This window comes from Macaca mulatta, chromosome 10 (assembly GCF_049350105.2).
Source record: "Macaca mulatta isolate MMU2019108-1 chromosome 10, T2T-MMU8v2.0, whole genome shotgun sequence".
In the NCBI taxonomy this organism is placed as follows: domain Eukaryota; kingdom Metazoa; phylum Chordata; class Mammalia; order Primates; family Cercopithecidae; genus Macaca; species Macaca mulatta.
The window spans coordinates 13,786,957-13,807,148 of NC_133415.1; the positions used below are offsets into that span (position 1 = coordinate 13,786,957).

The 20,192-nt window shown below is 53.6% G+C and overlaps 2 protein-coding genes and 2 long non-coding RNA genes across 14 annotated transcripts in view; 3 read left to right on the top strand and 1 right to left on the bottom strand.

Moving 5' to 3' along the window:
• The window catches only part of TRIOBP (TRIO and F-actin binding protein), a 74,133-nt gene that overhangs the window by 32,432 nt on the left and 21,509 nt on the right, over positions 1 to 20,192 (bottom strand). The window contains exons 5-9 of the mRNA XM_015150294.3: positions 16,480 to 19,756; positions 9,303 to 9,417; positions 7,302 to 8,306; positions 3,286 to 3,363; positions 976 to 1,113 (exon numbers count right to left, since the gene is read on the bottom strand). Of these exons, the coding sequence (XP_015005780.3) occupies positions 976 to 1,113; positions 3,286 to 3,363; positions 7,302 to 8,306; positions 9,303 to 9,417; positions 16,480 to 19,756 (4,613 nt within the window). The remainder of the gene's footprint in view (positions 1 to 975; positions 1,114 to 3,285; positions 3,364 to 7,301; positions 8,307 to 9,302; positions 9,418 to 16,479; positions 19,757 to 20,192) is intronic.
• LOC107000659 (guanine nucleotide-binding protein G(I)/G(S)/G(O) subunit gamma-10) overlaps positions 1 to 20,192 on the top strand; it is a 44,047-nt gene that overhangs the window by 4,136 nt on the left and 19,719 nt on the right. For 2 of the 11 annotated variants that reach the window (XM_077949760.1, XM_077949762.1), the window contains exon 1: positions 19,644 to 19,782. The exons of 4 other annotated variants lie outside the window; for them this stretch is intronic. The gene's annotated coding sequence lies outside the window, so the exon portion shown is untranslated. Of the gene's footprint in view, positions 1 to 679; positions 815 to 1,248; positions 1,382 to 2,856; positions 2,972 to 14,438; positions 14,542 to 19,600; positions 19,783 to 19,875; positions 20,015 to 20,192 lie in introns of those variants that run through there. 5 more of the 11 variants (XR_003719869.2, XR_013399042.1, XR_013399040.1 and 2 more) reach the window with 5 other exon arrangements.
• LOC144331741 (uncharacterized) lies at positions 2,932 to 6,168 on the top strand. Its single transcript, XR_013399111.1, has 2 exons — positions 2,932 to 4,838; positions 6,093 to 6,168. It is a non-coding gene; the product is annotated as an uncharacterized LOC144331741 (long non-coding RNA).
• On the top strand, positions 9,954 to 12,853 carry LOC144331727 (uncharacterized). Its single transcript, XR_013399097.1, has 2 exons — positions 9,954 to 11,302; positions 12,267 to 12,853. It is a non-coding gene; the product is annotated as an uncharacterized LOC144331727 (long non-coding RNA).

Here is a 20,192-nt window from a genome sequence, read left to right on the forward strand (position 1 = left end):
GGCGATCAAGCTAGACTCCCTCTTAATTTAAAAAAAAAAAAAAAGGAAATTCTGAAATGGATGGGAAAGTTCGTGTTTTAACAGCAGCCCGGCAACCTCCGTGCATCCTGATCTCCCTGAGCCCTCTCTGCAGCCTTAAGTCTCCACAGACTTTTTCCTAATAGACAGATGTGGCAACCAAGGCTCAGTGAATTTGGCTGCAACCCTTCTCTCATCTGAGAATGAGGAAAATCAGCTCCTTTATACCCCAAGCTGTGCGACCTCAGGCAAATCAGCTCACCTCCCTGGGCCTCAGTCCCTTCATCTGTAAAATGGGCACACTGTCTCTGTAGTGCCCAGCCTAGTGCTGGACGCAGCGCCAACAGCGGTGAGTAAGAGCGTCAGCCTCTCACCAAGAGAAGAGACCCCATGAGCCAGCCTGTGGCTGCTGGAGATGGCCAGGCCCCTTCTGTCCTGCTGTGAAGGGGGTGGGAGGGAGCGGGTCTCAGCTCCCTGCCCTTATGGAAAACCTAGCCAGAGGCTTGAGTGTTTCCAGACCTCTCTGGGCAGGGGATGGGTTACGTAACGCCAGATGTTTGTGAAACTGGCTCAGGCCCAGGTCTGAGACACACTTTGCAATCCCAGAGCCACTTGTAAGCCCGCTCTCCCTTCCCCCATACCTGGCTCCCCCTTGGCCCAGGGCTGGCGAGAGGAGGTTGCTGACTGGAAGCTTTCAGCTGTGTAGATTATTCCATCACCCCTCACTCCAAAAGCTGAAAGCAGCCCCCAAGCCTGCCCCGGAAGTGGAAAATCCACTCGCTTGCTGAGACCAGGGTGAGTTTAAGAGCTCTGCTCCCACCTCTCCTGTCATGCGAGGGCCCCAGCTGCCTCCTCCTCAGCCCCCACTCTCTCTCCTTTGCTTAACAACCCCCTCCTCCCTCCCCTCCCCATGTCTGTCCACCCTCACCCCTCCAGCCCCCACTGGAGCCAGCCTACCCTTTGCCACCTGAGGACCCCCAGAGACAGCAGGAACGGATTGAACAGCGTGGGCCGGTCCCCGGGCATCCGCCATGAGGTCACCAGTCGGCCCTTGAGCGGGCTCCCAGCCTTGCCCTCTGCTGGCCTCTTGTCTGCCTGTCAAACAGGGTCCAGTGTTGGCCCCAGGTCCCTTTGGTGGGATGGAGGCCCCCCTGGCTACAGCCTCCCCTGCCCATTTTGTGGTGCCCCCCTCCACGGAGCCCCAGGGTTCCCATCTTTCTTTCCTCCCAGAACTGCCGAGACAAGAGCCGGTTAACTTGTTCTCACTACGTCGTGTTTGACTGAGCAGCTCCCAGGGCTCAGCACCCTTGAAGGTGTGCGCATCATTGCCCTAAAGTCAAACCACGGGTGCCAGCTGGAGGGGTACAGACCACAGGTGTGTTTCCACCCACAGAGTCTTTTCAGAGTATTTCACATTAGGTTAGAGATCTCACATATAAATACATATCTCCAGTGTTTCTTGAAATATCGAAAGATGTGGAAACTCTGGGCCCGTCTTCCCCATGGCAACAGCTATCTGGAACTGAGGAGTCACATGAGTGCCCTCGTCCCCCCACTTCTCACTGTTGTTACCTGCCTGGCCTTCAGGGCGTTAGGTTTGTGACCCCAGCTTAAGCAAAAGGGATGAGTTGTGGACTTCTACAGACACGCCCAGCAGAGCCCCTAAATGCTCCCTCTTTGGAGTCGTCCTCATTGGGGAAACCAAGGCCCCAGTGAAGCAGAGGCACTTGTCAAAGTCACACATAGCAGGTTACTGGGAAGGTAGGAGAGAGCCCAGGTGTCCTTGCTCTGGAATCTGCACACTGTCTGGAAGCGGAACTTGAAGCATCAAAGCACAGGTCCAAGAGGGCTTTGGGGGTAGGGGTGCCCCCGACTCTGCTACCACATCTCCCATCACAGCCCTGACCACAAGCATGCAACTGTCTCACTTGACTGAACTCCTTGATGGTGCTCCAACTCACCTGTGACCCACACCCGGGTATACAGAAGGTGCTCACTGAGTGCGTGTGAATGATGCATGAATGAGGTGGTTATCAGTTCTGACCAGTCAAGGCTGCCTAGGGGTGGGGGTAGGTTGAGATATTTTCCACGTTGATGTGCCAGGCCCGTTTCATGGAGACTAGAGGGGCACCCCTGCATTGCTCCCCGTTCACTACTCTGGCTCCAGGAAGTATGAAGAAATAGCCCAGAAAGAGGAAGAGCAAAGTTGTCAGAGCCCCTGGGAGGGCTGGCAGCACCTTTAGTGACCAGCATCCCCTGTCCCCTCCCATTCCACAGATGGGAATACTGGACCCCTCAAAATTACAGCACTGCCGTTCAAAGCCACGCAAGAAATCAGGGCAGGGACGGGAGCAGCCTGGGTGGGGGGCAGGTGGAGGTGCAGAGAGAGCGCTGGGTGGTTCCTGGGCTGGGTTCTAGTCCCAGTACAGCTAGCCACTGACTGTGTAGCCTGGGACGACTCCCCTGCCTCCATTTCCTCATCTGCACAGTGAGGGTTTGGGCAAAATTCCCCCAGCTTTGACTCACGGCAGGGCCCAATTTGGGGGCTCCAGGCTGCCCGACGGATACTCCCTGCCACACCTGGCTCTTCAGGAGGCAGCAGGGGGAGGAGCAGGACCAGAAAACACAGCCCCAAACAGTCTGTCTCCTCCTCCCCCACCTCCTGCTGCCCCATGGCCCTCAACTCTGATCTCACCTCTCTGGAGGCTGAGGGTGACGAGAACAGTCTGTTTGGCAGGTCACGGGGAGGGGCAGGCAGAGCTGTGTTCACCAGCTGCAGCCAGGCCTCAGAGCAGCATCTGTGGGTCCCACCCCCGCATATATCTCTCCCGCCTCCAGGACCCTGGAGACCCTCCAGGCCCGGCTGACTGTGGGCACATCCTCAGCTCTCTGACTCATGCTCCTAGAAGCCCTGCTCTTTCGACCTGGCTTGGCCGTCTCAAACCGGAAGGATCTCTTCCCTCAGAGACCACTGGGGCCAAACCGTCATTTGCCCAGGGAAAGACATTGACCTTTTCAGGCCCAGCAAATGAGAAGCACGGCCTAGGGTTCTGACCCCAGGACCGCCCACCTACCCAGGTCCCCAAGCCAGAAGGTGGCTCCTGCAGAGCTCCTTCCTCAAGGCCCCACCATGCACACAGATGGCCCCATGGGAAAGCCAACTTTGGCCTGGATGATTCCAGGGCTCTTCTGAGGAATGAAGCCCATCTCCAACCTGCTTCCCCTTCCCTTCCCCACCATGTGTACCCGTGCCCATGACCCAACTACCGAGTCTGCCTGCTTCTGGTCAGTCAAGGGGTCTTGGCCTCTGCTTGGTTCTGACTCCTCAGGCTCCTCTGGTTGGAACTGGAGATTAAAAAAAGAACACAGCTTAGCCTAACTTATTCTGCAGAGTGCATGCATCTGTCCACCTCATCCATCCATTCTATCATCTGTCCATGCAACACCCATCTAACATCCAGCATCAGTAGATCCATGTATCCATCTAACCATCCAGTGTCTATCCCACATGACTCACCCTTATCATGTATCCAGCATCCATTGTCTATCACCCATTCATGTATCTACTCTCCATTGATCCATCATGTATCCATTTACCCAATACCTATATATCCCTTTCTCCATCCATCATCCATCTATCCATATCTCCATCATCTGTCCACCATCTATCATGTGACATTCATCCATCCATGCCACATCCATCCATATTCCACCTAGCATTCATCCATCCATTACCTAAGCAACATCCATCATATATCCACCACCACCATATATTCATCTATCCATCATCACCCATCCAGACAGCTGTTGCCATGGGAAGACGGGCCCAGAGTTTCCACATCTTTTGATATTTCAAGAAACACTGGAGATATGTTTTTTGTTTTTTGGTTTTTTTTTTTTTGAGATGGAGTCTCGCTCTGTTGCCCAGGCTGGAGTGCAGTGGCCAGATCTCAGCTCACTGCAAGCTCCACCTCCTGGGTTTACGCCATTCTGCCTCAGCCTCCTGAGTAGCTGGGACTACATGCGCCCGCCACCTCGCCTGGCTAGTTTTTTTGTATTTCTTTTTTAGTAGAGACGGGGTTTCACCGTGTTAGCCAGGATGGTCTCAATCTCCTGACCTCGTGACCCGCCCGTCTCAGCCTCGCAAAGTGCTGGGATTACAGGCTTGAGCCACCGCACCCGGCTGGAGATATGTATTTATATGTGAAATCTCTAACCTAATGTGAAATACTCTGAAAAGACTCTGTAGATGGAAACACACACATCCAACAGGCGTCTATTTATCATTCATTCAACATGCATCATTGATCCATCACCCATTCCCACATTCACCCTCCATTCATCCGTTATCCACCCACTAACCCCTCTGTCCTCCATCTTGCATGCATCCACTGAGCTGCCCCCTCCTTTATGTCAGGCCCTGGGCCACAGCCAGAGTTACAGAGATAAAGCAGGCAGAGATCCTGCTTCTGTGGAGCTTTTGGGGAAATTACAGCCCCATTAGATGGATGTTGCATGGACATATGGAAGCAAAACTGCCAAGCCCAGAAGGGAACCATCGCTAGGAATGACTGTTCAGGGAAGGCGTCTCAGGGCAGGGCGTCTGACCTAAGGCTTGAACAATGAACAGGCGTTTGGTGGCTGAAGAGGGAAAGGAAGAGCACGTGCAAAGGCAGGGATATATCTTCACAGGCCCTGCAGCCAGCTCAGCACCAATGAGTCAAATCCGGAGTGGAAGGAAGGGAAACCAGCCTTGAGTGCCATGCCAAGGATTTTCTTTTTCTTTCTTTCTTTTTTTTTTTTTTTTTTTTTGAGATGGAGTCTGGCTCTGTCACCCAAGCTGGAGTGCGGTGGCGAGAGATCTCGGCTCACTGCAACCTCCACCTCCTGGGTTCACACCATTTTCCTATCTCAGCTTCCCTAGTAGCTGGGATTACAGGCACCCGCCACCATACCTGGCTAATTTTTTGTATTTTTAGTGGAGATGGAGTTTCACCGTGTTAGCCAGGCTGGTGTCGATCTCCTGACCTCATGATCCGCCCACCTTGGCCTCCCAAAGTGCTGGGATTACAGGCGTGAGCCACCGCGCCTGGCCGTGCCAAGCCAAGGATTTTCATAGAGAGGAGCAGCTGGAGCCCTGGCAGGACCTGGTGGTTCCTCGTTTTGTCATCTGTGAAGTGCCTTTCAGCACATAGTGCTCCCATCCCTTCCCAGCCACCATCTCCCAGCCTCCTGAGAACCCTGAGCTTCACCATGAAACTGAAGAATCTTTCTAACTGGGTCCCCACTTCCTTCTTGACCTGGCCGGCCTACAGCACCAGCAGGCCCCGGGACACAGCACCGTGTCCTCCTCAAGCTGCCTGTGGTCTGTGTGCCTTCCCACAACAAGCCTGACAGCAACCTGAGGGCAGGACGAGCTGACTTATCCCTATTTCTCTGATGTTCGTGCATTGAGTTGATCAGAGGGTCAACTCATCAAAGCCACGGAAATACAGGGGAGAGGATTCTCCAGTCCTCCCATGGGCTCAGGAGCTTTGTGACCTGGTGGCTAAAAGTACAAATTTAGGCCGGGTGTGGTGGCTCACACCTGTAATCCCAGCACTTTGGGAGGCCAAGGTGGGCAGATCACCTGAAGTCGGGAGTTCAAAGCCAGCCTGACCAACATGGAGAAACCCCATCTCTACTAAAAACACAAAATTAGCCGGGCATGGTGGCACATGCCTGTAATCCCAACTATTCAGGAGGCTGAGGCAGGAGAATAGCTTGAACCCAGGGGGTGGAGGTTGCAGTGAGCCGAGATTGCGCGATTGCACTCCAGCCTGGGCAACAAGAGTGAAACTCCGTCTCAAAAAAAATAATAGGGCTCAAGCCTGTAATCCCAGCACTTTGGGAGGCCGAGACCATCCTGGCTAACACGGTGAAACCCCATCTCTACTAAAAAGTACAAAAAAAACTAGCCAGGCGAGGTGGCGGGCGCCTGTAGTCCCAGCTACTCGGGAGGCTGAGGCAGGAGAATGGCGTAAACCCGGGAGGCGGAGCTTGCAGTGAGCTGAGATCCGGCCACTGCACTCCAGCCTGGGCGACAGAGCGAGACTCCGTCTCAAAAAAAAAAAAAAAAAACAAAGAAATAAAAGCACAAACTTTGGAGTGGATGCTTTCATCTCATTTCTCACAACCTATGCATGTGTGACCCCCAGCAAATGCCTTTCTTCATCTGTCAAGTGGCAACTGCCTTCTATCCACCTAGGGCACATATGGCAAGGTCCTGGGGCCCAGCATGGGGTGCACCCTGATGCCTGGAAGCCCTGCTCATCCTGGGGGAGGTGGCAGCGGACTTTGCAGCGAGATGAGGAGGCTTTAGAGAAACAAGCAGGATCCCCCACGGCACCCCAGTGCTGCCCGTCAGAGAAGTGATTGGACCATCTTAGGGAGAGAGGCTAGTGTTCAAAACCACGTGCCGTCCTCCGAATGAGCTATTGCCAGGGTGCAGGACTCTGGCCTCCAGGACCCTCCCTGCCCACCATCTTCAGATAAAGAATGTTCTGGGCTTCAAGGCAGCACCAAAGTACCACTGAAGCAGGGGAAGGGTGAGCACCTACTGTGTGCCCGGCGCTGGGCCCACTTTGTACACGAGCCTCATTTAAGCAGCCTGTTTTGGCAGCTAGCTGAACCCAGTGAGCATTGATGCACCCCCTTCTCTGTGTCTGAGAAGAGCTGTAGGGGCCAGAGAGGGTAAGCGAGGCTGTCCTGGACTCAGGAACCTGGGTATCACCAGGGGAAGGGGCATGACCACACTGGCTATAGTCCCAGGTGGGGTCAGGTGTGTGCCACCAGACACAACATAAACCAGGTATGGTGGAGCCAGGAGGGGGAGCAGGCCCTGGCCAGAGCATCTTGCTTGAGGCCTCAGTGTGGTCTGCACTGAGCGGATCTGGGTTTCGCCCATGCCCCACCAGCAAGTGGCTTCACCCTGCGCGTCAGTTTCCTTATCTGTAAATAAATAGTGTATTTCTCACTTGGTTGCTAAGGAGACTAAATGGTAAAAGTACACATCAAACATTCAGATCAGGGCTTGGCCCATAAACACTTAAAACGGTGTTGCTCATCATCAGTATTGGGCCAGTTTGGTGGTCGGGATGGGTTGTGGTCAGCAGGGAGGCTGAGGTCTGAGCCTGGAGGGGGATGCAGGAGCTGAGGCTACTCAAAGGGGAGGCTTTTCCAAGGAGACTTGGCTGTGGGGGGCTGACTTTCTGGCTACCCTTGGGAGGGGGGAACCTCCTTACCTGCAGCTCTGGCAAACTGGGGCCCTCTGCAGTGCTCCTGCTCCCCAGGGGGCCCGTCTGCTCTAGGCCTGCCAGAGTTACGGTCGCTGGTCCTCTTGTCACTTTGGTCTTTGGCCACTGGGTGGAGGTGCAGGCAGGGCTGGGCGGCTGGGCCAGGCTCTGGGGCCACGGTGCGGGGCTGTGTCCGTTGACTGGGGTGGCCTCAGCCCAGCCTTCTGGCTGACTGTGTGACTCCTGCTCGGGGACATCCTTTGTGCCTGGGGGACCCATCTCTGGCCCTGAAGCCCTGGCCAGGTCATCCCTATGTCCAGCTGGGTCCTTGCGGGGCAGCCTGGCCTGCAGGAGCTCCAAGAGGCCCTCCCAGTCCAGCCTGGGGAGACGGGCCCAGGCCCCCTCTCCTGGTGCCCGGAGAAGACCAAGCAGGTCCCTCCAGTCAAGCTCGGGTCGCCTCTCAGGGCCATGCGAGTATGGACACGCTCCCTCTGCCCCCCAGCCCACAGTAGTGGGTGTTCCAGGGCGCCTGGATTGTGAGGACTCTGTGGGGCCTCCCCAGTTCTCAGGGGGGCTTGTGAGTGGGCTTCTCTTCCCTAGTTCTCTGGGGGGCTCATGGGTGGCCGCCTCCTCCCAGGCCTCTGGCTGTCCCCAGCTCTCCCTGTACTCCCCAGGAGGGCCCCCCCATGCTCCCTCCAAGGCTTTGGCTGCCCCCAGGCCTCCCTCCTGGCTGCTCCAGCTCCTCTCCAGGTGTCTGTGAGGGCCCTTGGACCCTGGCGGTTCCTCCTGACTCTGCCACGCCCCCAGAGGCTGTCTTGGGCCTGCTTGGCCACTCTCCAGAGGTCTCTGTGTCTGCAGCTCCCTCTCAGGGGTCCTGGCTGATGTCCTGGGAGGTGGCAGGGACCCCTGGAGCCGCCGATCTCCCTCAGGTCTCTTCTCAGGACTCCGAGAATGAGGGGGCTCTGCTTGGCTCCGCCAGATCAGTTCTGCCTGTTTGGCAGGGCGCTTGGTCACCTGGGGATGAGGTAGGGAGGTGGGTGAGGCTCTCTCTCTGGGGACCTGGCTGTCGGCTCTGCCTTTCTTAGTCAGGCCCCCAGAGAGGCAAGGCTGTGCTCACACAGCAGCCTGGATGAAAGCAGGCCAAAAAGCACACAGGGTCCCTGCCCTCCTCCCCCGTCGGGGGTCAGCTCTTCCCTTTCACCCGATTTCCTCGGTTCCAGAAAAAGATCTGCAAAGACCTGCTCCCATTCTTGGCTTCTCACCCCTCTCAAAGATACTGATTCCAACTTGGGCTATCAGGTGCCAGAACCTCCACCACCAATACCCCATTCCACTGCAGTGGGCCTGGCCCCCTGGGTTTTGTTAGAGATACAAATCACCCTGAAAGAGAGGGCCCTTAGAGCCAGATTCATGCATCAAGGCTTTCCCTGAAATCTGCTCAAGACAGCAGTATTGGCAGCAGTACTGGCCAGGTGCGGTGGCTCACGCCTGTAATCCCAGCACCTTGGGAGGCCGAGGTGGGCGGATCACCTGAGGTCAAGAGTGACCAGGCTGGCCAACATGGTGAAACCCTGTCTCTACTAAAAGTACAAAAATTAGCTGGGTGTGGTGGCACGCCCCTGTAATCCCAGCTACTCGGGAGGCTGAGGTAGAAGAATCTCTTGAACCCGGGAGGTGGAGGTTGCAGTGATCCAATATTGCCCCACTGCACTCCAGCCTGGGAGACAGAGCAAGACTCCATCTCAAAAAAAAAAAAAAAAGCAGTACTTAGTAAAGGAAGGGGATAGCATGGGACAGGGGCTGTCTTCCAAGGACTAATATGAGGTCTTGTGCAATTTGCCAAGAGCTTCTGGCCCTTGGGGAGAGGGGAGAGCTGGAGACCCATGATTGGACTCCGACCCTTTCATAGAGGACCTTCCTGTCCAAGCTCCCTGCCTGGCTTCTAGCAGGAGGGAAGAGGCAGTGGCCGCCCCTTGGGGTGTGGGGCCCCAGACAGCTGGCAGTGCTCACCTGCCTGCTGGGGGCAGGGCTGGACTGTCTTCGGAGAAGTTGGCTCTGGCCTTGGCTGGGCCGCTGTGACCGTCCCTCGTCCTGGGCCTGGAAGGCCCCCGCTGCCTCGGACTTCCTATGAGCAAATGCAGCCACTCCTCTGAGGGACTGTCCCGCTCCCAGCACCCCAGTCCCTCTGCTCCCACCTCCAACAGAAGATGTGGGAGAGCCAGGGACCCACTGCAAACTGGTTGAAGGGCCCTAAGTAAGGGTGACTCTCAGGGCCTCAGTTTCCCCTTCTGAAAAATGGGGGTAGTTAACACTGCTCTATTCTGCCTCATGAGGCTCTTGAGAAAATGACAAGAAAAATGGGGAGTAGAGGTGTTTGGGTGGGGAGGGGGATCTGGCCCTGACCATGGCTATCTTCTGTCTCATCCAGTACTACCTGTGACTAACCACCACCCCACCAGCAGCCCACTAGCCACCCCCAGACACAGGTTAGACTGGTCTTTGCAGGAATTAAGATTTATTGAGCACCTACTGTGTACCAGGCACCCGGCACACATAATCATAATGGCAAAGCATTTATTAAGCGCTTCTTACATTCCAGGGGCCAAGCGCTTGTATCATGATCTTGTTCCATCTCACACAGCCCACGAGGTGGGACGACAGAGCCAGACTGCTGTGTGCCCCCGTGTTCCATTCTTTCTGCCCTTTTCCTGTCAATATTGTAAATTTTGGATTTCTTGAGGCTGGGCGCGGTAGCTCAAGCCTGTAATCCCAGCACTTTGGAGGCCGAGGCAGGCGGATCACAAGGTCAGGAGATCGAGACCATCCTGGCTAACACAGTGAAACCCCATCTCTACTAAAAATACAAAAACATTAGCCAGGCATGGTGGCGGGCACTTGTAGTCCCAGCTACTCGGGAGGCTGAATTCAGCAGGAGAATGGTGTGAACTCGGGAGGCAGAGCTTGCAGTGAGCCAAGATCGTGCCACTGTACTCCAGCCTGGGTGACAGAGCAAGACTCCATCTCAAAAAAAAAAAAAAAGTTGGATTTCTTTTCCTTTTTCCCTCCCATCACCGTTAACCAACAGAATCCCAGCACTTAGCCTTGAAAACGCCAGGCCATCCTAGCTGTTGGCAAGAGCTCTGAGCAAGATCAGAAGAAAGAAACATCCTTCCCGACTACTCCAGAGAGGCCAACATGAACTGTCCAAGCAAATGTCATTTTTTTTTTTTTTTTTGAGATGGAGTCTCCCTCTGTCATCCAAGCTGCTAGAGTGCAGTGGCGCAGTCTCAGCTCACTGCAACTTCCATCTCCCGGTCTCAAGGGATTCTCTGTCTTAACCTCCCAAGTAGCTGGGATTACAGGCATGAGCCACCACGCCTGGCCCTGGGCAAATGTCATTTCTAAGACACTGGACTTCAGGCGTTGTTGCCGCATCCGATGAAGATCATCTCTAACTTGTTAGTAAAAAGTCTAGTTCCAATTAGTTGTCTTGCTTACTAACTGGGAGGCATGGCTGTTAATGTTTAACGTGGTATCTCTATCGACAAGTAGAAACACCAAACAACCTAGGCTTATCTCTCTCTTCCTCTACCTAAGGGGTCACAACAAAAGACCCAAGTGCTCAGTGACTGTTTATTTTGGTTGGGTCTCAGTTAGCAAATGGAGCTGTGTCTTTGGTGGAGGAACCGAACCAGGAAGAGAAGCCTGAAAAAGGCCACCCTGTGGTGGGCCCAGAGTAAGGCAGCAAAAAGGGAAGTAAGAGGAACCTCTGCTCAGGCCTCCGTAGGACCTGCTCTCTGCGGTGGGCCTGTGCCTGAGGAACCATGCTGGAACACCACCTTCAAAAGTATGGGATTGGACAGAGCGCAGTGGGTCATGCCTGTAATCCCAGAACTTTGGGAGGCTGAGACCAGGCTGGACAACATAGTGAAACCCAGTCTCTGAAAATACAAAAATTAGCCCAGGCACAGTGGCTCATGCCTCTAATCCCAGCACTTTGGGAGACTGAGGTGGGTGGATCACTTGAGGTCAGGAGTTCGAGACCAGCCTGGTCAATATAGTGAAACCCAGTCTCTACTAAAAACACAAAACTTAGCCGGGCGTGGTGGCACGTGCCTGTAATCCCAGCTACTCAGGAGGCTGAGGCAGGAGGATTGCTTGACCCCAGGAGCAGTGAGCCGAGATCGCACCACTGCACTCCAGCCTGAGCTGCATAGTGAGACCCTGTCTCAAAAAAAAAAAAAAGTATGGGGTTGGGAGGCCAGGTACAATGTCTTTATACCTGTAATTCCAGCACTTGGGGAGGCTGAGGTCAGAGGATCACTTGAGCCAAGGAGTTTAAGAAAGCCCTGGCAACAGAATGAGACCTTGTTCTAGGAAAAAAATTTTTTTAAATGAGCCAGGCATGGTGATACGTGGCTATAGTCCCAGCTACTTGGGAGGCTGAAGTGGGAGGATCGCTTCAGCCTGGGAGGTTGAGGCTGCAGTGAGCCATGATCACGCCACTGCATTCCAGACTGGGCGAAAGAGCAAGATCCTGTCTCAAAAAGAAAAAAGTATGGGGTTGAAGTTTTTTGTTGTTTCATGTCTTTTGCCAATGTCATTAGAATCAGAGCCATAAAGCACAGTAATTTGAGTTGTTAGCAGTTATTGGCAGCTGGTTCAGACAGGAGCCAAAGTTCCCTGGAAGAAGTGTTTCTGAGCTTGAGGGCTCCCTGAGCAGGCTGTTTGTAATCTTTTTTTTTTTTTGTGAGATGGAGTCTCGCTCTGTGGCCCAGGCTGGAGTGCCATGGTGCAATCTCAGCTCACTGCAACCTCTGCCTTCCGGTTTCAAGCGATTCTCCTGCCTCAGCCTCCCGAGCAGCTGGAATTACAGGTGTCTACCACCATGCCCGGCTAATTTTTGTATTTTTAGTAGAGACGGGGTTTCACCATGTTAGCCAGGCTGGTCTCATTTCAAACTCCTGACCTCAGGTGATCCGCTTGCCTCGACCTCCCAAAGTGTTGGCATTACGGGTGTGAGCCACTGCACCCAGCCAATTTGTAATCTAATTTGAGGTGAGTGCGTTTCCTTACTCTGTGAGAGCTGAAGGCCTTAGACTGAATTTTCCCCTGAACTGGGGTATAGGAGCCTCGATGAAGCAAGAGCCCAAACATGACCCCGTGGGCCGTTCCTCCCTAATGGGGAGGAGGGGGAGGACAATAGTGGAAACACCCGGTGAAGGGAAGCAAGGCACTTGTGTGTTCTCTTCTGGATGGATGCATTTTCCATACGAACTCCAGCTTGCTTGATGAGCATTCCTCCTGAGAACTCGCCTTCCTTTTTTCCCCCATGTGGAATTGAGAGAAAAGAGCGAGGGACTCAAGAAGATTCTGAGACCCCAACAGAGACCCGGTTTGTCTGATGCTGAAGCAACAGCGTGTCCCCGGGGCCACCTGTTCCCGAGAGTTGATGTGACCACACCAAGCATGACAAAGGAAACATGTTTCCTTTGGAAGCTTAGATGGGCTCTTCGACCTCCAGAGAGAATTAAAGGCGCAAAGCCATCAAGTCTAGTAAATCCAATGAAGTCTGTGTTTTAAATTCAAATGACCACAGAATGCTTACATGACTTTAAGAGATTCCAAAGGCATCTAAGGAAAAAAAAATAAGATCAAGCCAAAACTCCCAATACTTTGATGTGATAATCTTTTAAGAAAAAATTTCCAGACTTGGGACAATGCTTGGACAGAGTAGATGCTCAATAAATACATATCGATGAGGAAATGAGAGAAAATAAAAGCTCAGTCTTACAGCCACCCACCCATAAACTCCAGTCTGTCCCTTACACACACACTACATAGTTTTAAAAATTTCCATCTTCAGAGGATGAATGGTTTTCTACTCGGAAAAGGTGCCAGATAAGAGGAAAAAATTTAATTACTCAGTAAAATTATAAAAACTTCCCTAAAAGGTAAATAATCTATTTCAAAGAGAGTAGAATTAAATGTACAGGAGTGATCATGTAAAAACAAATGGTTAATAAAAGTGTAAACATATTTCTCATTTATATTAGTAATATAAACACCTTATCTCTCTAAAATTATCCTGGAAAAAAGGAAAGAAAATTAATTAACTTTGGCTTAAAGACCTTAATGTCCCTACTGAGTTAATAGTTAAAACAAAGTTAGGAAAATTGACATTAGACCAGAAATAGTAATCATAAAAAGGTCAAAGACACTTTGGGAGGCCAAGGTGGGAGCATTGCTCAAGGCCAGGAGTTTGAGACCAACCTGGCCAATAAAGTGAGACTCCATCTCTACAAAAAATAGAAAAATTAGCTGGGCACAGTGGCGCACGCCTGTAGTCCCAGCTACTGGGGAGGCTGAGGTGAGAGAATCCCTTGAGCCTGGCAGTTTGAGGCCACAGTGAGCCATGATCATGCCACTGCACTCCTGCGGGGTGACAGAACAAGACCCCGTCTCAAAAACAAAAGGTCAGGCCATGAGCGGTGGCTCACACCTGTAATCCCAGCACTTTGGGAGGCCGAGGTGGGCGGATTGCCTGAGCTCAGGAGTTCAAGACCAGCCTGGGCAACAGGGTGAAACCCTGTCGCTACTAAAAATACAAATAAATTAGCCGGGCATGGTGGCGGGTACCTGTAGTCCCAGCTACTCGGGAGGCTGAGGCAGGAGAATTGCTTGAACCTGGGAGGCAGAGGTTGCAATGAGCCAAGATTGTGCCACTGCACTCCAGCCTGGGTGACAGAGTAAGAATCCATCTCCAAAGAAAAAAAAAAAGTCAAAGACAGTGAAGACTTTTAGGGTGAAACTACTCCATGATGTTACGATGGTGGATACTTGTCATTATACATTCATTCAAGTCCGTAGGCTGTACAGACTTGAGTGAACAGTGAACTTTGGGTGATTTGTCAGTGTAGGTTCATGGATTATAACAAATGTATCCCCTACTGCCCAGTGCAGTGGCTCACCAGCCCTTTGAGAGGCCAAGAAAGGAGGATCCCTTGAGGCCAGGAGCTGGAAACAAGCATACGTGTCTAGTACAGGATACTGGTAGTGGGAGAAGCTGTGCGTGGAACTCTCCGCTTTCTGTTCAATTTTGCTGTGAACCTAAAACTGCTCTGGGTTTTTGTTTTTGTTTTTAAGGCCAAAGAAAGAATTATACTAATACTGGAGACCACATGGTTGTCATCTGGATATTACATGATCAAGCTTACTGGAAAAGGAAATTTGAAGAACAAGAGATAAGGTTTCTTTTTTCTTTCTTTTTTTTTTTTTTGAGATGGAGTTTCACTCTTGTTGCCAGGCTGGAGTGCAATGGCACAATCTTAGCTCACTGCAAACTCCACCTCCCAAATTCAAGCGATACTGCTGTCTCAGCTTCCTGAGTAGCTGGGACTACAGGCGTGTGCCACTACATTCAGCTAATTTTTTTTTTTTTTTTTTTTTTTTGAGACGGAGTCTCACTGTGTTGCCCAGGTTGGAGTGCAGTGGCATGATCTCGGCTCACTGCAAGCTCCGGTGCTGGGATTACAGGAGGGAGCCACCGCACCCAGCCAAGATTGATCAGGTTTCTCATGCAGATTCAAATCCAGGAGAAAACTTGCCCAAGGAGCAGCAAAGAGGAATTTTAGATACAAAAGATTCCATACCCTTTAGGGTGATGAAAATGTTCTAAAAGTTAGATTGTGGCAGTGGTTGGACAACTTGGTAAATATACTAAAAATTCACTGAATTAGATACACGGAAAGTTTTGAGACTTCCAGACTGCTTTTTGTTGCTGTTGTTCTCTTGACCCTAACTAATGGAATTCTAGCTCTGATCCTTGAAAACTCGAGGGCTGGAACTTCTAGGGTGAGAAATCTCAGCCGGATCAGGAGGAAATGCTCCCCTTCCGCGGGGACCAGTGCTGCTGACCAAGGAGACTCAAAAGACACCTGGACTTTAGTTGTTTCAGGATGTTTGACTGCTAAAAATCTGTAATTCTGTGAGCTTTCTTTCTTAAAATAGGGTGACTCTGGCCATACTTTTTTTTTTTTTTAGACGGAGTCTCGCTCTGTCGCCCAGACTGGAGTGCAGTGATGTGATCTTGGCTCCCTGCAAGCTCCACCTCCCGGGTTCAAGACATTCTCCTGCCTCAGCCGCCTGAGTCACTGGGACTGCAGCGTGTTTTTTGTATTTTTAGTAGAGACAAGGTTTCACCGTGTTAGCCAGGATGGTCTCAATCTCCTGACCTCATGATCCGCCCGCCTTGGCCTCCCAAAGTGCTGGGATTACAGGCGTGAGCCACCATGCCTGGCCCTGGCCATACATTTTTAAATTGACATAACAGTTTTCTGAAATGCATAGGGACCCATGAATTTTCTTTGCCAAGGCAGGAAAAAAAGAATGGGCACTTTCTTCCTCTCCCTCATGCACGGAAGAAAAAAAAACCCGTGAGTCTGAATCAAAGGGTTTGAGAGTTCACTCTCATTATGGCCAGGTGCGGTGGGTCACTCCTGTAATCCCAGCACTTTGTGAGGCCGAGGCAGGCGGATCACTTGAGGTCAGGAGTTTGAGACCAGCCTGGCCAATATGGCAAAACCCCATCTCTACTAAAAATATTTTAAAAATTAGCCAGGTGTGGTAGCGGGCCCCTGTAATCCCAGCTACTCGGGAGGCTGAGGCAGGAGATTCGCTTGAACCCGGGAGGTGGAGGTTGCAGTGAGCCAAGATTGCACCATTGCACTCCAGCCTGGGCAACAAGAGCAAAACTCCGCCTCAAAAAAAAAAAAAAAAAGAAAAAAGAAAAAGAGTTCACCCTCATTTGAATGAATGGGCTCATGTTCCCCTCCATTACAGATGAGGAAATTGAGGCTCAGGTAGGTTAACTCACTATATCAGGTCACATGAGTTGAAATGTGACTTTGACCCAGGATTTGGACTCAGCCCTCATGACTGCAGTCTTTGCTGTTAACCACTGGGCTATGCATGACATCACTTAACCACACACACACACACAAGCAGAAAACTCCTAATATGCAGAAACAGAGAAATGGAGTGATTTGCCCAAGGTCACACAGCCAGTAAATGGCAAGCCAGGGGGATTTGAACACTCTCCTGGCACCCTAACCCTGAGAAACTTACACCTGTCCTGCTGCTGAGCCTCCTCCCCAGCCCACTTGGCTGACCCCACCCCTGGGCTCACCTGCGCTCTTGCCCGAAGAGGCGCTCCACCTCCGCGCGGCCAGGGCTGCGGGTGCGGCCCCCGCTGCTGTGCTGCACTTGGGTCCCTGGCTGTCTCTGGGCCAGCCTCCTGGGTGGGGGCAGGTCAGCCAGCACAGTGTACTCCTCCCGCTCCAAGTTGTGCCTGGTCTCCCCGGGAGGTGCTGAGCCCCGGGAACCCCTGGAGCTGCCCGGCGAAGGTGAGGGTGCCAGGAACGCTAGATCACTGGGTGGGTGGCGGGGTGGGGAGGAGGCTCGGGGTGCATCCCGGTGCCCGATGCACACTTGGGGGATCAGCACTAGGGAGCCATGCAGAGAGTCAGTGGAGGGGGCCAGGCTCTCCATACTAGTTCCAGGGGGGTCCTGGAAGAAGAGGGATGGCTCAGGAGCCTGGCGTGGTGGGGATGAGAAGGAGGGTGCATCCCGGTGCCCAATGCACACAGGGGTGGGGATTTGGGGGCCCTCGTGCAGAGAGTCCATGGAAGGGACAAGGCTCTCTGTGCTGGCCCTGGGGAGGTCCTGGAACAAGAGGGAAGGCTCTGGGGCCTGGCGTGGTGGGGAGGAGGCCCGGGGTGCGTCTCGGTACCCAATACATACAGGTGCGGGGAGCTGAAGGGGCTCGTGTTGGGGGGACTGACACCGATGTTCGGCGTCTGATGTGTCTGGGAGGAAGGGGAAGGGGTCAAATTGGGTGTGGCGGGGGGGCGAGGACGCCTGGGGGGCATCTCGGTGTCCAATGCACACAGCAGGTGGTATATAGGGAGGCTCGTGGTGGGGCAATTCACTCTCTGGGGCGTGGGGCTCTGGGAAGAAGGGGAAGGGGTCATGCTGCAAATAGCGAGGGGGCGAAGAGGCTCGAGGGGCATCCCGGTGCCCAATGCACACAGCACATGGAGGCTGGGAGGGCTCAGGATAGGTCAAGGGAACCCCACAGGCAGCAGGGTACACAGGTGAGGAAGTCCGGGAGGTGCTCTGGTGGCCTGGGTTAGGGGAGGAAGAGGTGACCCGGGATGGCAAGTTGTACTGGGTGGGGCCAAAGGAGGACTGGGGTGGGTCATGCTGGGCTGGCCTGCTGGGAGAGGATGTCTGAGGCCTGTCACCTTGGGTTGGCCGGAGGGCGATGGATGCCCAGGGAACCTCATTTTGCTTGGAGCGAGATGGGGAAGAGGTTCGGGGACCATCACTCTGAGTTGGCCGGAGGGGAAAGGAGGCCCAGGGGATGTCTTTGTTGGTACGATGTGGAGACGAATTCCTGGGATTGTTCCATTGAGTGGAGCGGTGGGGAGATGATGGTCTCAGATTCTCCTTTTGGGTGCAGCATTGAGATGAGGAGGTTCCAGGGTTGTCTCGTTGAAAGGAAAAGGACTGTGTGCGGTCCCGCTGTGTACGAGTGGGTCTGAGGTTATCCCGTTTGGTACAAGAGGTTTTAGGGTTGTCTTGTTGGGTAGAAGATGATCTGGGGATGTTCTGTTGAATAGAAGTTCTGGGGTTGTCCTGTTGGGAAGCTCTGTTGGGAGAGGAGGCTCTGGGATTGTCCCGCTGGGCACAGGATGTTCTGGGGTTGTCTCGTTGGGTGGTTCTATTGGGAGAGGAGGTTCTGGGATTGTCCCGCTGGACACAGGATATTCTGGGGTTGTCTCTTGTGGCTCTATTGGGAGAGAAGGCTCTGGGATTGTCCCGTTGGGCACAGGATGTTCTGGGGTTGTCTCGCTGGGTGGTTCTGTCGGGAGAGGAGGCTCTGGGATTGTCCTGTTGGGCACAGGATGTTCTGAGGTTGTCTCGCTGGGTGGTTCTGTCGGGAGAGGAGGCTCTGGGATTGTCCCGTTGGGCACAGGATGTTCTGAGGTTGTCTCGCTGGGTGGTTCTGTTGGGAGAGGAGGCTCTGGGATTGTCCCGCTGGGCGCAGGATGTTCTGGGGTTGTCTCGCTGGGTGGTTCTGTCGGGAGAGGAGGCTCTGGGATTGTCCCGTTGGGCACAGGATGTTCTGAGGTTGTCTCGCTGGGTGGTTCTGTCGGGAGAGGAGGCTCTGGGATTGTCCCGTTGGGCACAGGATGTTCTGAGGTTGTCTCGCTGGGTGGTTCTGTTGGGAGAGGAGGCTCTGGGATTGTCCCGCTGGGCGCAGGATGTTCTGGGGTTGTCTCGCTGGGTGGTTCTGTCGGGAGAGGAGGCTCTGGGATTGTCCCGCTGGGCGCAGGATGTTCTGGGGTTGTCTCTTGTGGCTCTATTGGGAGAGAAGGCTCTGGGATTGTCCCGTTGGGCACAGGATGTTCTAGGGTTGTCTCGTTGGGTGGTTCTGTCGGGAGAGGAGGCTCTGGGATTGTCCCGCTGGGCGCAGGATGTTCTGGGGTTGTCTCGTTGGGTGGTTCTGTTGGGAGAGGAGGCTCTGGGATTGTCCCGCTGGGCGCAGGATGTTCTGGGGTTGTCTCTTGTGGCTCTATTGGGAGAGAAGGCTCTGGGATTGTCCCGTTGGGCACAGGATGTTCTGGGGTTGTCTCGTTGGGTGGTTCTGTCGGGAGAGGAGGCTCTGGGATTGTCCCGCTGGGCGCAGGATGTTCTGGGGTTGTCTCGTTGGGTGGTTCTGTCGGGAGAGAAGGCTCTGGGATTGTCCCGTTTGGCGCAGGATGTTCTGGGGTTGTCTCTTGTGGCTCTATTGGGAGAGGAGGCTCTGGGATCGTCCCGCTGGGCACAGGATGTTCTGGGGTTGTCTCGTTGGGTGGCTCTGTTGGGAGAGGAGGCTCTGGGATCACCCCGTCGGGCACAGGGTGTCCTGGGGTTGTCCCACTGGGGAGTACAAGTAGGAAAAGAAGTTTGGGGGTTGTCCTGCTGGGTAGAAGAGGTTCTAGGGTTATCTTGTTGGGTGGCTCTTTGGGGAGAGGGATATTGAGGATTATTTTGTTGGTTGGACGAGGTTCTGGGGTTATCCTGTTGGGTGCTTTGTGAGGGAGAGGAAGCTCTGGGGGTGTTCCGCTGTGTAAATGAGGCCCTGGAGGTGTCCTGTTGGGTGGATGAGGCCCTGGAGGTGTCCCTTTGGGTGATTCGGTGGGGAGAGGAGGCTCGGGGGGTTTCACGTGTAGACGCAGCCTGAGCAGTGTCCTTTTGGGCAGGGGAAGCCCGAGGCGTGGTGCTTCGAGGTCCGCTGTGTGGTGTCATGGAGGCAGCCTGGGTCAGTGTTGACCGGTGCCGCTCTAGGGAGAAGAACCCACTTTCTCCCCGGAGCTTTGCCCAGTGCTGTCCTGCGCTCCGGCTCCCACCGCCCGTGTCTGGAGAGAAAACAGAGGGGCTCAAGGTAAGGGGAGGGGTCCAGGCACCTCTCATATTCTACCTTTCTTTGTCTCTTTGGACCAGTGATTAGGGCAGACCCCACACCCTCCTCTTACAGGTCTCACTGTCCGTACCAAGTGACTCCACCTCTCTGACCAAGACTGATGAGACAAGGGCTTGGATGCTTCTCTCAAGCCGAGGTCAAGAATTTGAAATTGAGACCCTGACTCAGTCAAGAGATGGACTCAACAACTGGAAGAGGCCACAGGGTCTGGGGATCCATGGACAAAACAGAGAAGAGGCAGACTCGTGGACAGAAGTGTTGGCAATAGCCTGTGTAACCCAGGGAGGGAGAGGTGGGCCCAGCAGCAGCCACCTGATAGTCTGCCCTTCCCAGTTTTACTTCCTTCAATCAGAATCTGAGGAATTCCCCCC